Source organism: Artibeus jamaicensis, unplaced genomic scaffold (assembly GCF_021234435.1).
Source record: "Artibeus jamaicensis isolate MK-2021 breed Jamaican fruit bat unplaced genomic scaffold, CSHL_Jam_final contig_466, whole genome shotgun sequence".
Classification (NCBI taxonomy): domain Eukaryota; kingdom Metazoa; phylum Chordata; class Mammalia; order Chiroptera; family Phyllostomidae; genus Artibeus; species Artibeus jamaicensis.
This window is the reverse complement of record NW_026521844.1, coordinates 13,503,420-13,520,601: the sequence shown is the minus strand read 5'-3', so window position 1 is coordinate 13,520,601 and position 17,182 is coordinate 13,503,420. Positions and strand designations below refer to the sequence as shown.

At 37.9% G+C, this 17,182-nt stretch overlaps 1 protein-coding gene across 3 annotated transcripts in view; it reads right to left on the bottom strand.

Moving 5' to 3' along the window:
* Positions 1 to 17,182, bottom strand: part of CP (ceruloplasmin) — an 81,689-nt gene that overhangs the window by 45,892 nt on the left and 18,615 nt on the right. For all 3 annotated transcript variants that reach the window (XR_008392040.1, XM_053667228.1, XM_053667229.1), the window contains exons 4-9: positions 16,730 to 16,903; positions 14,665 to 14,919; positions 13,413 to 13,584; positions 3,786 to 3,925; positions 2,487 to 2,633; positions 763 to 977 (exon numbers count right to left, since the gene is read on the bottom strand). Coding sequence is in view for 2 of the 3 variants with exons in the window: in XM_053667228.1 (XP_053523203.1) it covers positions 763 to 977; positions 2,487 to 2,633; positions 3,786 to 3,925; positions 13,413 to 13,584; positions 14,665 to 14,919; positions 16,730 to 16,903 (1,103 nt within the window). In the remaining variant the exon portion in view is untranslated. The remainder of the gene's footprint in view (positions 1 to 762; positions 978 to 2,486; positions 2,634 to 3,785; positions 3,926 to 13,412; positions 13,585 to 14,664; positions 14,920 to 16,729; positions 16,904 to 17,182) is intronic.

Genomic DNA, 17,182 nt, shown 5'->3' with positions numbered 1-17,182 from the left:
TGCTAAGTGAAATAAGCCAGTCAGAGAAAGACAATACTGAATGATTTCATTGGTATGTGGAATCTAATGAACAAACTAAACTAACAAGGAAAATGGAGACAGACTCATAGATGGAGAGCAGGATGACAGATGGTGGGGGAGGGGAAAAGGTTGGGGTGAGGGTTGAGGAAAAAAGAAAAAGGACTCATGGACATAGACGACAGTGTGGTGATTGCTGGGGGGAGGGGGTTATAATGGGGCAAAATGGTAATGGAAAAAAATAAAGATTAAATAAAAAATAAAGTATTTATTTTAGATATAAAAAGAATGATGGCTTAGCTATTTTTATTTCTTGGTCAAAGGATCATTTCCTGAGTTTTAAAAATATTTTAAGTAGCATTTTCCTTTTTAAAAAATATTTTAAGCAATATTTTCCTCAGTAGGTAGCTTTAGGTAGTGTGTGAGAGTCTAATTGGATCATAAAAAACCTTAGATTGCAAGGAAAATTTTGTTTCCAACTCATCTTGGGACAATCATGTCAGTCAGAGAAACTCTGCATAATATCTGAAAAAAATTTATAATAAACGTGTAGAATCCTTACTGCCTCAAAACTCAGAATTTTCCTTATAATGAAATTTATGAATTTCATAATTCATTAATTTATGAATTAATGAATTTTCCTTATAATTATCCCTTATAAGGAATAATTTTCCATTATTCCTTATAATAATGATAATTCAAAAGGATTTGAAAATCATTTTTATTTTCCCTGATCAGACTTACCTGTCTCCCATTTGCATGTAAACTTCCTTTCCTGCATATTTTCAATGGCCCAATAAGCCCTGTGAATATATCTTTGGTGGGATCCACAGCAGAATAATACATCTTACACAGACAGACAGGGTCCTTGTAAGTGGGTCCCACTTCTTTGGGGACAGACCATTCATAGGTGAATGTTTCTTTGGGTGGCACATAGGAGGCTGAAGGACGTGGCACACCTGTGAGAAAAGTCACATCGCTGAGGTTAAGAGTACTTCTAATGTGGTGAATTGAGCCACAAAGTAGTCTGGGTTTAGTCTAGGATAACCCATTTCTGAGCTTCCTATGAGTTAGAATGGAATCCTACTTGAGTGAAATCCTCCTTGTGCTCCAGTGTGAGGTCGCTGATGGATGTGAATTCCTCCAGGAAGCCTCCTCTAAAGTTTTGTCTGAGACTGGTGCTTGTTACCATCAAAAGGTCTGCAACCACCTCCCCCAAATTCACATTTTGGAACCCTAATGCCCTAATATGATGGTGTTAGGTGAGGCCTTCGGGAGATGATTAGGTCATGAGAGTGGAGCCACATTGAAGGGGATTAGTGACCTTATAAAAGAGGCCCCACAGAGCTGCTTAGCCCTTTCACCAAGTAAGGATATAATAAGAAACCTGAGATCCAGAAGAGTGCCCTCCCCAAACCATGCCCTGAGCTGGACCTTCCAACCACCAGAATTGTAAGAAATAAATGTCTGCTGTTTATGAACCATCCAGTCTGTGGTAATCAGTTGTGATAGCCTGAATGGACTAAGACAGTGCCCTCTTTTGCTCTCATGGCTCTAAGAATATCTCTAGCACTTTGCATGTTTTGTTGTGTGTATCCCCAACCCCCACCCAAACAGAACTTAACCTTCTTGAAGGCAAGCATTGCCTCACAATGAATTTTTCTATTGAACAAAACTAAACTGAAAATAATCTTATAACTGAAAGAGTGCTTGTTGATGATCCTGTTCATATCTTCCAATTTTACATTTGAGGAAACTGAGGCTAGAAAGGCCAACTACCTTGCTCACAGTCACACCGCAAGTGGTGGCAAAGCTACTAGTCTTTATTGGTCACCCTTCACATAAAAATACCTAAATACATTAATATGATGGAATATTTTGTATCATTAAAATCACATTTATAAAATACTTATAATGAAAAGAAAACAAACTCTGGGTACAAAATTATAGTGATAGGTATATGTATATATTACAACCTCAACCATATGTAAAATATGGATGTAAAATATAATGTATATTTAAATATACATTATATTTTACATCCACAGATGAAAGAGTAGAGGAATTGTATAAAAATATAGTAGTGGTTATATATAGAACTATGGATAATATTTTGAGTGGTACCTTTTTACATTTTTAAAATATTCCAAAGTGAGTACCTAATACTCTTATAATTACAAGAACATTTTTAAAATTAAAAAATCACCCAAATAATACTCCAGAAATGTATAATTGATATAGTCCAAGTAAGTGACAGGCAGCATTGTCAATAATCATCTAATTAAGACAGGACAAATTTCCATCACTCAATTGGAAATGGTAGGAGAAGAGGTGTATTTGCTTCCTGATGGTATATGAGCAGTTTTCTCAGAAGTCCTGCCTTCAGTTTTTGTGGGACAGTTTTCCTGAGGTGGGCGGCACAGTGGGTTATTAAACATTGTTGATTGGTTACAGAGCAATATACTTACGTTCACTTTCAGGGTTAGAGGCATAGTATGTGCCCTCATTGCTCTTACTGACTCTTACTCCAATTGGCTCAATGCTGAGGGGATATGCTCCTTTATTATGGAAGGTGACTTTGATGGTGTCTCCCACCTCTGCCCAAATGACAGGACCTAAGGACAAAGAGAATTGTTATCCTTTTTGGTATGTAACATACAAAATATTTTCTTTGGCTCGTCTTCTGGCAAGAACCACTGTGAACAACATGCTTATTGGTGTGGCAAATAGAAAGGTTGGATTTTAGGAACTCATTATCAGTTTGACATGATGAGATTGGAAAGAAATGAGCTGGGCTTGTCCGCTCAGCTTCAGGTTAGTGAAATTTGTTATCATTTTATCCAAGTCAGTTCACAAGCTTTATTAATCTACAAGACATTGTTCAGAGGGTCCAAGCTCTCCTCATCTGAGTCTTCTGTTGGCTAGATGGGTGTTTTTCTTTACAAGAGTTGAGGGGGGCTATAAACTCTGACTATCCAAAGAGGATAAATTCAATTTTCTTGGATGTGAAGAGTAACACTGCTGTGAATTTTCCATCACCAAAACTCTTACTATCACCAAATATAGAATAAAACATAGATATATAGTACATAAGTATTTTATGTAATATGTAAAATGCTACTTATTAAGAGCTTCCTATGTGCTTTTTGGAGTGTTTAGGTGAACTAACTCATTTAATCCTTACGACGGCTTTAGAGATAAGGATTATTATTTTTATTATTTCCATTTTATAGAAAGGGAAGAGGCACAGAAAATTGAGCACTGTCAAAGGTCACAGAGCTACTAGGTGAGGGGTGGAGACAGTCTGTATGCACCCACTCTGCTGTTTCGCCTCAGTGCCTAAGCAAGGACAGGTCTTTGGGCTCTGCCTGAGGGCAGTCTACCAAAGGCTCTCAGACCAGCACAGCCCGCCTTATTAATAGTCTGGAGTTTATTTCTAAGGCAATGTATCTTTAGCTAAGGGCAGGGGCTAATAGCTTCATTGTCTATTTAAACAACTCACCTACATGCACAATTTCTCTTACCTCTTTGACAAAAAAGAAAATCATCGTTTGAAGCCAGCATGGTTTTTAATGATGAAGATTTACTGTTGGTAACTTGCATGTGGAAAAGTAAATTAACTGATGCATGTTACTGATGATTGATCTTCTATATCCCTACTTTTTATGTAGAACGCATGCTGTAGGTCCTGAAGTCTCTGTTCTTTCTGAGGTTCAGATAGCCCAGGGGAAGAGCACAATGGTCATTCATGTTCTGCATGGACTCACCCAGGATGCCGAGATGTTCCTCTTCAGGGCCTCTTTCCTTTTGATTTGTGAAGGAGGCATCTGTGTACTCACGATAAACCAGTTTTTTATAAGAGCCTCCAATTCTGGTAGGACCATGTTCAAAAAATACCTCTGAAGCACTGCCAAAATGAAAAGTGTTTAATACTGGAGTTGAAGCATTAAATAGAAAGTGGGTATTCACATAGGATACTGATTGAAGGGAAAAATTCTGACCAGTGCTTCGAGAAAACTATCACCCATGATTTACTAAACACTCAGACAGACTAGGCCACTTTATAGAGGGATGTTCAGTTAAGGAATGGAGAATCAATGCAAAGAAGTTCCATTTTTCCAAGTCAGGCAAAAAATAATCATTTAAGAAGGCCCATATCGGCTCCCGATGGTTAATAAATTATTCTGAAATTTAATCTTTACTTGAATCAGATTAAGATGGAGGCATAGGTAAAAATGCTTTGCCTCCTAGCACAACTATAGAAAAATTACATCTAGACAACAAAACAAGTAACACCTAGAATCATCAGAATATCAAGCCATATGGAAGTCCAATAACAAAGGATTTAAGGAAGCCACATTCATCCAGACAGATAGGAGGCATAAGATGTGGAAAGAGGTAGAGAGGTGGAGAGGTTCCGGGGCTGCAGAAGTGGCATGTAGCTGTAGGAGTGGTGTGGACCTGTAGGAATGGCACAGAGAGGCAGTGGAATGGGTAGTCCCACATTCATGTGTGGTGGTTAAAAATCAGGAGGGATACTTCAGGAACAAGGGATCCTAGCCCTGGATCAGGCTACCCATCAGCCCAAGGTTCCAATGCCAGGAAGATAAATCCCCATAATTTCTGGCTGTAAAAACCAATGGGCGTTGGAGTGGTGGAATAAACTGCTGGATTATCAGGACACTTGTTTTAAAGGGCCCACATTGATTCAGGACTTATACAGACCTACCCACTTTGGGATTCAGCACCAGAACTGAAGCTGGAAGGGCCCAAGTGGCATACAGAGAGAAAGTGAGGAGAATGGAGACAGAGGGAGTGCTGGGAGACATATTCCTCCCAGGCGAACCTCTAGAAGCCAGGAAGTGACACTGTGTCCTCTCTGAGCCCTCCCCCAGAGCAACAATGCAGGGGAATGGGTTGCCCCACCCTGGTGATCACCTGAAGTTCTACCTCACGCAATTTATAGGTCCACTCTTCTACAACAGGCCATGTTACTGAGAGAGAGAGTCAAAGCAGCTCTACGTAATACACAGAAACAAACACAGGGAGGCTGCCAAATTGAGAAGAGGAAGAAATATGGTCCAATTGAAAGAACAGAATAAAACTCCAAAAAAAAAAAAAAGAATTAAACACAATGGAGATAACCAACCTATCACATACAGAGTTAAAAACACTGGTGATAGAATCTAAAGAACTTGAGACACATGGTCATAAACTAAAGGCGGGGAATGGTGGGGGAGAGGTGTGCAGGGTGAAGGGAATGAAGGGAAATAGAACTGTAATGGCATAATCAATAAAATATATTAAAAAAAAACACTGGTGAACAGGATGCTCAAAGAACTCATTGAGTACAGCAACAACATAAAAAAGAACCAAGCAGAAATGAAGGTTATGGTAAGTGAAGTTATGAAGAATCTATAGAGACTCAACAGTAGAGAGGATGAAACTGAGAATCAAATCAACAATTTGGAACACAAGGAAGAAAAAAGCATTCAACCAGAACAGCAAAAAAAAAAAAAAAAAGAAAGAAAGAAAAAAACAATAAAAAAAAAGAGGATAGAATAAGAAGCTCTGGGACATCTCCAAATGTACCAACATTTGAATCATAGGGGAACTCCAGAAGGAGAAGAAGAAGATATCAAAAACTTATTTGAAAAAATAATGAAAAAATAATTTCTAATTTAGTGGAGGAAATAGACACAGAAGTCCAGGAAACCCAGAGTCCAAAACAAGTTGGACCCAATGAGGAATACGCCAAGATACATCAAAATTAAAATGCCAAAAAGCAGCAAGAGAAAAGCAGAGAGTTACTTACAAAGGAGTTCCCTTAAGACTGTCAGGTAATTTCTCAAAAAAAATCTTTACAGGCTGGAAGGGACTGGCAAGAAATACACAAAGTGATGAAAAGCAAGGACCTACAACCAAGATTATCCAGCAAAGCTATCCTTTAGAATGCAAGGGCAAATAAAGTGCTTCTCAGAGAAGGTAAAGCTAAAAGAATTTGTCATCACCAGCCATTATTATATGAAATGTTAAAGGGACTTGTTTAAGAAAAAGAAGATCAAAATAATGAACATTAAAATGGCAACAAATTTACCACTGTCAACAATGAAATCTAAAAAAGCAAACCATGCAAACAACCAGAACAGGGACAGAATCACAGGTATGGAGATCACTTGGAGGATTATCAGCAGGGAGGGGAAAGGTGGAGAATGAGGGAAAAGGTTCGGGGATTAAGTAACATAAATTGGTAGGCAAAAAAAACAGACAGGGTGAGGTTAAGAATAGTATAGGAAATGGAGAAGCCAAAAAACTTACATACATGACCCATGGACATGAACTAAGGGTGTAGGGTGGGGGATTGCTGGAGGGAAGGGGGTACTGGGAAAAGGGAGACAAAAAGGAAAAATTGGGACAACTGTAGTATTGTAATCAATAACATATATTTAAAAAATACATTTTTGTTGTTGTTAAAAATAAAAAATAAAAATAAAATTAAATCTTTATCCCTGGCCAGTGTGGCTCAGTTGGTTGGAGTATCATCCTGTGCACTGAAAGGTTGTGGGTTTGATTCCTGGTCAGGAAGCCAAGGGGAAGCAACTACTCAATGTTTCTCTGTTACATCGATGTTTCTCTCTTTCTCCCCAGACTTCTCTCTCTGAAAGCCATGAAAAAAGTGTCCTTGGGTGAGGACAAAAGAGAATTTTAAAAACTGAGTCCTCCTGACCAGTGTGGCTCAGTTAGGTTAGGGCTTCTCCTGCAAAGTGGAGGGCTGCCAGTTTGATTCCTGCTCAGGGTAAATGCCTGAGCTGCAAGTTCAGTTCTTGGTTGGGGTGCATGCAAGAGGCAACCCATCAGTATTTTTTGCATTGATGTTTCTATACCTCTTTTTCTCCCTCCATTGCCCTCTCTTTGAAAATAAATAAGTAAAAGATTTTTAAAAAACTTAATCTTTAAATTGTGCAATGTTTTAAAATACAGTAGCTACTACTTATTGCATGTTAGCACCAACCGGGTGCTCATATGAGAGTGCAACAAAGTTTGTAATAGTCTTCTTATTTTACAAATGAAGAAATTCAATCTTAGAAAGACATCTGACTTCACAAAATCACCCATTCACCTTTTCTTTCATTGGACAAATGTATTAAACACCTGCTGTTTGCCAGGAACTCCATGACGTGCTGATGACATAACCATAAGCAAGCAGGACCCAACTCTGCACAGTAACCTGACATCTATCAGAGGAGACAGACTATGAACCCATCAATGCGATAACATGTAATTAGCACAACGTATTATTTCTCCTGGCGTTGGGGAAAGTTTTGGAAAGAGGCTCTCAAAGGTTTTTCAGAGGAAGTGACTTTTAAAAAACTATCTAGAAGAGAAGTAGAATTAAAAAGGTGAAGTGTGTGTAGTGGGAGAATGGGGCAGGTGCTGATAAACAAGAAACAGCCTGTAGGACAGCACACAGTGTGACAGCAGTACAGCATGGAGGGCAGGGAAGGAACCGAGAATGAGGGGTGAGCAGGAGGAACCAGTTAAGGCTTTCAGTATTCTATCCCCGGGCAGTGGGAAAGCTTTGAAAGATGTAAGCGTTTAGGATTCATGTTTTACTGGGATTCCTTGGGCTGCTGCCTGGAGAATGTGTTCGCATATGCTAGACTGCAGTAGGGAGACAAACCAGGAAGCAGCTTCAAAAACTCAGTGAGAGATAGTGATGACTTCAGAGGTCTTGGCAAAAAGGATGGAGAGAAATAGACAGCTTTCAGGGATATTTAGAATATAACATATGTGATGAGAGAAGAAGAAGGGATTGGTGAAAGAGGGAGGGAGTCGAAGATGGTGCTCAGATTTGGAGCTTGATAGATGGATGATGATTTGTTCAAGGACAGAAGGCAACAAAGAATTGTGAGGAAGAGAATGGATTTAGATTGGACATATTGATTTGAAGAAGCCTCAACCCAGTGGCTTGTCAATTAAGCAGTTTGAAATGCAAATCTGCAATTTATAAGAAAGAGCCTTTTGGGCTAGAAAAGCAATTTCAAGAGTTAGTGCATCTGGATATCTCTGTAGCCTATGCCTTAAATCTCTGCTTCAGAAATCACAGACCTGGGTTGAGCCAGGTCTGACTTGCATATTGTTGAGTAAATTACCTAACCTTTCTAAATAGTTGAATGGCAAACAAAGCTACTCTGAAGAGGTGATGTTTGAGCAGAAACTTGAAGCAGAGAGGTGGCAAGATCTCATTGATATTTTTGAAACTGCACAATGGATGACTGTAGAAAAAAAGATTGGCACTGGAAGAATGGCTCAGAGGTTATGGAAAACATCAGAGGTGTACAAAGAGTAGCTTTTGTGAATTAAAGGATATACATAATCAAGAGAGTGACAAGAAAACCTACAGATGGGAGAAAATATTTGCAAAGCATATATCTGATAAAGAATTAATATCTAAACTATCTTATGATTTAAGATGGCAGCAGAGTAGATGGAAGCTACACTAACCTCTTCCGAGGACAAAACTGGAGTTACAACTAACATAGAAAAAACATTCTGAATAACTAACAACAGTAGCTGGAGAGAAGCCTTTTAACCAAGGACTTACAGAAGAAATCATATCACTACAATGAGACTAGCAGGAAGGGCAGAGTTGTGAGAGGGCTGCCCAGGCTTCCACAGATGGCAGCTGAAGTTCTGGAGAGATATTTCAGCAGCTGGTGGGATCCCCCTGAGAAGCGTGGGGTCTAAACACCAAGCTGGGCTCCCCAGCCCAGAGCACCAGAACTGGGAAAGGAACCCAAATAACACGTGGCTCTGAAAAACAGCAGGGTTTCTGTGCTTCAGGGAGAGATGACTAGAGATGCAGAGAGCCTACTCAAGAGCCAACACACGAAATTTCATTTGTAGCCACTTACCCTGGGCTCCTGCAGAGGGAGGGCAGAGCAGACTAGAGCCACTTGAGGAAAATTTGGGATTGATGGCTTTGGTGAGAGAGATAAAGAATAAGCTGCCAGGATCCCTGTGCTCAGTCATTCCCCATACTGCAGAAGCCATCTTTCTTGGGCAGAGTACGCTACTCCAAGCAGCAACAGCCTGGAGAGAAGCAGTAACCCCTCCTTGCAGGAATCCCACTCTCCCTACTTTGTGAAGCTTAAGCCAGTCTGCTGGGGAGGACAGTTGGAGGCACTTTTACTGATTAAGCCTAACAGCCTGCAGGTGAAGGTGGGTCACTGGAAGTTCTGAGACTTAAGCTGACCCTCCGCTAGGTCCAGTCCTGGTAAAAGCTAGTCTTGGTGCACAGCTTGTTTCTCTGTCTGCACACACCCAGGCCCAGCAGAAGGAGTCACATACTGTGACTTGCTGACAGCCCTAAACAGGTTGCCCAGGGCCAGTCACGGGCAGCGTCCGAATAGGACCACACCAGAGTCTTTGCAGGTAGGAGTTTGTTCCCACCAAAACAGTATTGTAGCAACTGTTAAAGAGATTGCTTTTAGAAAAGAGAAAGGAGAAGAAGAAAAAGACAAAGATACAGAGGAAAATAGTTTTAAAATAAACTGGCAATAGATACATATCTATCAATAATCACTTTAAATGTAAATGGCTTAAGTGCTCTAATCAAAAAACATAGGTAGCTGAATGGATAAAAGACCAGACCCATACATATCATATTTTGTCATGTACAATGCACACCCACATCTTTCTGCACATTGTACATGAGATTATTATACCCATTATTATACCAAGTAACCTACCTCAGAATGAAAGATGTACACAGACTACAAATAAAGGATGGAAAAAGGTATTTCATGCAAATGAAAAGAAAAAAAGCTGGGGTAGTAATACTTACATCTGACAAAATAAACCTTAAAACCAAGGCTACAGTAAGAGACAATGAAGGACATTACATAATGATAAAGGGAACAATCCAAAATATTTGAAGAACTCCTATAACTCAACAATGACAGCAAAACAACCCAATTAAATAAATGAACAAATGACTTGAACAGACATTTCTCCATATGGCCAAGAAGCATATGAAAAGATGGTCAACATCACCAGTCATAAGAAAAATGGAAATCAAACCCACCATGAGATACCACTTTGCACCCATTAGGATAGTTAATTACAACAAAACAAGACACAGAAAACAAGTGTTGGCAAGAATGTAGAGTAATTTTAATTCTTGTATATTGCTAGTGGAAATGTAAAATGTTGCAGCTGTTGTGGGAAAAAGTATGCCAGTCATTCAAAAAAATAAAAAAAATAAAGTATTACCATGTGACTCGCAACTTCACTTTCAGGTGTATAACCAAGAGAACTAAAAGCAGGAACCTAAAAAGGTGCTTGTATTATAATGTTCCTAGCAACACTATTCATAATAGCCAAAAGGTACAACAAACAACCCAACTGTTCATCAACAGATAGATGAATAAATACAATATGGTATATATACAATGGAATATTATCTAGCCTTAAAGAGGAATGAAGTTCTGAATGTGCTAAAACATGGATGAGCCTTATAAAAATTATGCTAAGTGAAATAAGTGAGGTGAAAAAGGACAAATATTGTATGATTTCACGTGTATGAGGTGCCTAAGATAAGCAAATTCATAAAGACAAAAAGTAGAACAGAAGCATTGGGCTGACAAAAAGTTCATTTGTTTTTTTCTGTAAGATGGCTCTAGTAGTGCTTAGTTTTAGTTAACTTCATTTGAAACTATTTTGTTATACTGTATTGTGACAGCTGTCATATTATTGTGACAGCTGTCACTCATTTAAAAAACTTATCTAAATTGGTGAATTTTTGTGTAGCCATTTTGATATTGAAGACTGAAGAAGATATGCAACATTTGTGGCATATTATGGTTTATTATTTTTAAGAAAGGCAAACATGCAACTGAAACACAAAAAAGATTTATACAGTGTATAGTGAAGGTGCTGTGACTGATCAAATGTGTCAAAAGTGGTTTGTGAAGTTTCATGCAGGAAGTTTCTCACTGGATGATGCTTCATGGTTGCCTAGACCAGTTAAAGTTGATAGCAATCAGATCACGACATTAATTGAGCACAGTCAATGTTTTACCACTTGGAAGATACCTGACATACTCAAAATATTCAGATCAATATAGTTATGGGTGAAAATGAAAAATGTGCCTTTTATTTTACAGGAAAAAAACTATACAGATTTTTTTGCCAACCCAATATTAGTGGTTGGGGAGTTACTGTTTACTGGGTATAGAGTTTCCATTTCAAATAAGGAGAAATTTCTGGAAATGAATAGTGTTGATTGCACAACCTTGTGAATGTATTTAATGATGCTGGATTGTACAATCCTGTTTTTTCAGAAAGGAAAACAAATGAATTGATCTGTCTAATGGTATTCAGTGGTTTTTTTAGGATTTTGTTAAGCATTTAATAACATTTAAACTCATCTTTTTTCATGAACTCAAAAGACTCAAAGGTCAGAGTTCTCAAACTTGGACTCATCCCAAACACTTAAATAAATATTGAGCAGACACTGGGGCCAAGATGAAGGCATAGGTAAATACACTTTGCCTCCTTGTACAACCAAAGACAGAAATGACCCATTTAAAAACAAAAAACAACCAGAGAATCGAACTGAATGGAAGTCTGACAACCAAGGAGTTAGACTGGTAGTGGGGGTGGAGATGGGCAGCCAGGGAAGAGAGGACACTCGGCAAGGTGGCAGCTGGCAGACTAGGCAGTCCCACATTTACATGCAGATAAACTGGGAGGAACAACAGGAAGGTGAGACAGACCACACAACCCAGGTTTCCACTGTGGGCAACATAAGGCCTCAGAACCTCTGGCTTTAAAAACCTGTGGGGGTTGTGATGCAGGAGAAATCGCTAGTCTCTTGAAATTGGGGTGGGAGCCAAGCAGCTGGCATCATTCCTTCTCTGACTACTTGCCCACATACAACACCACAATGAAGCAAAGTGGGTTGCCTTGCCCTGGCAAATACCTAAGGCTCTGCCCCTTACAACATACAAGGTGTGCCAAGCAAAGAAATACGGCCCAAACGAAAGAACAGATTAAAACTCCAGAAAAACAACTAAACAACAAGGAGATAGGCAACCTATCAGATGCAGAGTTCAAAACAGTGGGAGTATGCTCACAGAAATGACTGAGTATGGTCACAAAAAGTAAAGGAAGAAGTGAAGGCTATACAATGAGGAATAAAGAAAAACATACAGGGAACCAACAGTGAAGGGAAGGAAACTGGGACTCAAATCAATGATTTGGAATAAAGGGAAGAAATAAATATCCAACTGGAACAGAATGAAGACACAAGAATTCAGAAAAATGAGGAAAGGCTTAGGAACCTCTGGGACAACTTTAAACATTCCAATAAGTGAATCATGGGAGTGCCAGAAGAAGAGGAAGAGTAAGAAATTGAAACTTATTTGAACAAATAATGAAAGAAAATTTCCCCAATCTGGCAAAGGAAATAGACATATGTGTCCAGGAAGCTAAGAGAATCCCAAAAATGTTAGACCCAAGGAAGAACATGCCAAGACACATAATAATTAAATTACCCAAGATTAAAGATAAGGAAGGAATCTAAAAAGCAAAAAGAGAAGTGAGTTACCTACAAAAGAGTTTCCATCAGACTGTCAGCTGATTTCTCAAATGAAACCTTGCAGGCAAGAAGGGGCTGGAAAGAAGTATTCAAAGTCATAAAAGGCAAGGACTTACATCCAAGATTACTCTATCCAGAAAACCTATTATTTAGAATGTAAGGGCAGATAAAGTGCTTCCCAGATAAGGTTGAGCCAGAGGAGTTCATCATCACCAAGCCCATATTACATGAAATGTTAAAGGAACTTATCTAAGAAAAAAAGAAGATAAAAAACTATGGACAGTAAAATGACAACAAACTCATAACTATCAGCAACTGAATCTAAAAACACAAAACAAAAACAGACTAAACAAACAACCAGAACAGGAACAGAATCACAGAAGTGGAGAGATCATTTGGAGGCTTATCAGAGGTCAGAGGGAGTGTGGAGAATGGGGGAAGAGGTACAGGGAATAAAACACATAATTGGTAGGTACAAAATAGACAGGAGGAGGTTAAGAATAGTCTAGAAAACGTAGAAGCCAAAGAACTTATATGTACAATCCATGGACATGAATGAGGTGGGGGGAATGTGGAGGGAATATATGGGTAGTAGGCAGAGGGCAATAAAGAGGAGAAGAAAAGAATGGGACAACTGTAATAGCACAATGAATAAAATATACTTAAAAAATTGAGCTGTCAAGTTACTCAATTTCAGGTACCAATTAAAATTTTAGTATATGAGTGGACATTTTATGATTTTTTAGGGGGAGGCATATATATTTTTAAAATAGCCTCTTTTCTTATTTACCTTTCAGGTGATGTTAAGTTCTCTTTGGTGAAGGTGTCTATGCCAGAGGGTGCGTAATTCCAGATGATTTCCTCAGCAGCAATGTAGTAGTGTCTAATGTGTTTCCCATGGGTACTGTCCTCTGATGAAGGCTTCTTACAATCTTGTACCAGGAAAAAGGCCTGCAAACCAGCTGAAAACCACAAAGAAATAGATGTATTAACAGAGCTAATGTTTCTCCTATTGCCCTGTAAAAGACAGATGGAAACTGAAGAAATAGATAGCCAGGAACAGTATTATAAATTAGAGGAAATCGTTATAAATAAATTACTACTGATGGAAAATTCAAGCAGTTTTTCTAAAACTTCTCTATATAATATTGAGAAAAGATATTAATGACTAGTGTTTTCAAAAATATGGTACCAGTTTCTGTGGGCTTTTACATGGCAGGTCTTTTGAGGAGGAAAAAAAGACATTAATAAATAAGTGAAGAAGAAAGGCTCTGCCATATTTTCAACGCTAGTGTCGGGTAGAGGAGGGGGAGAGCACGAACATCTGTGGTTACTGTTCTCTCAGACAAAATGGTTGGGCGTCTGCCGTACGAGGCCTTCTGCTGCCAAGGTCATATATGAGAGGTGAGATTATGTTCGGAGGTCAGAGAACATACCCAAAGATCCAGATTAAGCCTTAATTTCTTCAGGAGGCCAGTATTACAAACAAATATTTTTCAAAAACTAGGAACATTTATTACATTATATGAGAGAGATAAAGAATGGATTTATCAAGTTAAATCACGGAATAGCTGACTCAAATAAAAACTAAGTTGGCTTGGACAACAATAAAAAGATACAAAGAAAAAAGAAATGAAAAAAAGTTGGCTATATTTGATAGAACCAAGTTAAAAAACAGTACAAATATACAAATATTACAGTGTTTACAATGTTGTGTAAATTTTACAAAACTGAGAAACTATATACAGTATTATATTTTAAAGGCAGTATTATACTTTTAGGGACAATTGTTATTTTCCAAAAATTAATATATTTTTCAGATTTCATTACTTTATGTTTCAGTCTTTCAGTCTTTTAAAATTATATTGGGATGCATGCTATCATAGGAATAAAATTAAGCTACCTGTTCAAAATTTGTATCATTCCCAATATATTTAGCTTTAAGTTTCTGATTCCTAATGATTACCCTATTAGTAATGTAACTGAGGCATGAGTCTTTTTTTTCTTTAGCTGACAGCTAATTTTAGGTAAAGACAACCTACCTTTCAGATGGTTTAGATTCTGACAGCTAAGCATCCATTCTCCAGGGTTCTGGGCCACCATGAAAGCCTCAGAAAGGGTAGCGGGAAAGAGATTGATTGTATCCACACGGTAGTTCTTGTTAGTCAATGTTTGGCCATGGAAGAAAGCTGCGTGCACATCAATTTCATTACCCATACCAAATAGGTACCATTTCACTCTGTCCTCTGCACACATGGACAGTCCCGGGAGACTTCCAAAAGCATATCCATTCACAGCTGTGAGTCAAGAGTAGAGATTGTGACTGATAGACATTGTTACCTGGGATAGTGATAGTTACCACTGCAGAAAGAAATCAATTTGGGATAGAAAACACCTGGCACATACACTACTCTTCTCCCCTCTCTTGTACCCACATCAGTCATTACTAATCAATCACAGCACTCTTTAATTTTGGACCTGAATTCAGCCTCAGGTTTCTTGTCAACACAGTACTAGCAGATGAACAGGACACTGAAGATAAAGCCTATTTGCTCTTCTTGTTACAAACTGTATTTGTTAATGCAGATGTGTACATATATACAAAACATACACGCAAGTAGTGAATACAAAAAAGACAGATGGTTATTTAGTAATTGATTGTTAATTGTGTTGATGGTGGTAGTATGGATGATTTCTTTTTGCTTATCAAATTTTTTCCAATTTTCTATAGTAAATATAAATTGATTTTGTAATAAGAAAAAAAGAAAGTTTTTTTTTTAAGATTGGAAGGCAAAATTAGAAGACAAATATCGTATGATCTCACCTTAAGTGGAACCTAATCAACAAAACAAACAAGAAGTGAAATATAACCAGAGACATTGAAATAAAGAACAAACTGACAGTAACCAGAGGGGAGGGGAGTGAGGATAACTGGGGAAGGGTCATGAAGGAACTTGTATAAGGGACCCATGGACAAAGCCAAAGGTGGGTGGGAGGTGAAGGTGGGTGGGGTGGGGGAGAGAGGTGGGGGGAATGGAGATACCTGTACTTAAACAGCAATAAAAAAAATAAAGACTGTTCTGTTGACAGCTTAAAAAAAAGAGAGAAGACATATGGAGAAGGAAAGAAGAAATACAGGGGACCAGTGAATGGAGTCACAAAGACATAAAAGTTTAGAAGCAGAATGGCTCGAGAAAAAAGAGACTTGGGCTCACTGTTAAAACTGAGTGGTCCTGGAGATGAGATGGAAATTGGTTCTGGGAGGCCCTGTGGAAGTACCCAGTACAGCCGAGATACCAAACCAGACCCATCCAGACTAGAATTCTGGGTGTCTTTTTCTAACATCTATTTTTGTTAACGAAAGGAAAGAGGATCTTCTAGCCATAATAAGCAAAAGTTGGAAACAAAAATCTGTACTTTCTTAATAAGTTTAGTTTTTTGCTTTGGTAGTACAATTATTCTTGTATTCTCAGTTTCTTAGTAAAGGTTATTTTGAAGAAGCTAAAAACAAGCAAACAGAAATTAAAACTTATTTGTCTAGTTAGTGTTAAGGGATTTGACTTATGCAAATTCTGAATGATAGAAAATCTTACTGAGTTCATTATTCAGTCTCTGAGAATAAAATAAGAGCCTAGGCAGTAAAGAAAACATTTCTAAAAGAAATACAATGAACTGAAATATAGAAGAAATAATGCAAAGTGAGGAGGGACAATGTATGTGTAGAGGAATACCTTTTAGAACTATTTTTCTAAATATATAATAGTTCAATGTTTTATGAGAGCATGATTCTAAGCTCTTAGTTTAATAATTTTAAACTATCTCAAATAATTTTTAGAATAAGTTTGGAAGATAAATATAGAAATATAACATACATACGCATCAATTCATAAGTGATTATTTTTATCCCTATTTTTGGGAACAATTTGGTGAATCTGACTTTAAAGTTTCAAATTGACCTGTTCAGCTGAGTATCAGGTTGCATGTCCAATATGTGTTGTTATCAGAGCCACAGGCTAGAAACAACTTATTCATATAATGTAATAAACCCAGCAGAATTAATGGGTCAAGAAAAATACGATAAAGGTAACATGTCTTTGGCAATCTTACAATGCATTCTGTTACTCTCCTGGAAGTCTTCGTTGTCCGTGTCAACTTTCTCCGGGTCCGAGCAGTAGGTTTGAATGTTGTCGTCCAGGTACCAGCTAAGGTTTTCATCCACCACAGAAAACATCACTACAAATTCTTGGTCAATATTTTTTTCTTTTTCATTATCCAAAGTATCTAAAGTGAAAATTGTTATTTCAGTAGAACTTTATCTTTACCATGTATTTAAACATGTAATTTATAATTTGAAAACTTTTTATTATGTATCTTTCTAATAAACCACAAATTTAGACTAGTCACTCCTGTTTTGCATAATTGGAAACATTTTGGTAGTTTTATGTTCAGAGTTATGTGCTTGGCAGACACTAAAATATTTAGATGTTTGGTAACCACATATTAAATGCTTTTTGGAAAATGTGAAGGTTAGAATTCAAAGTTGTATATACATCTTCTGGT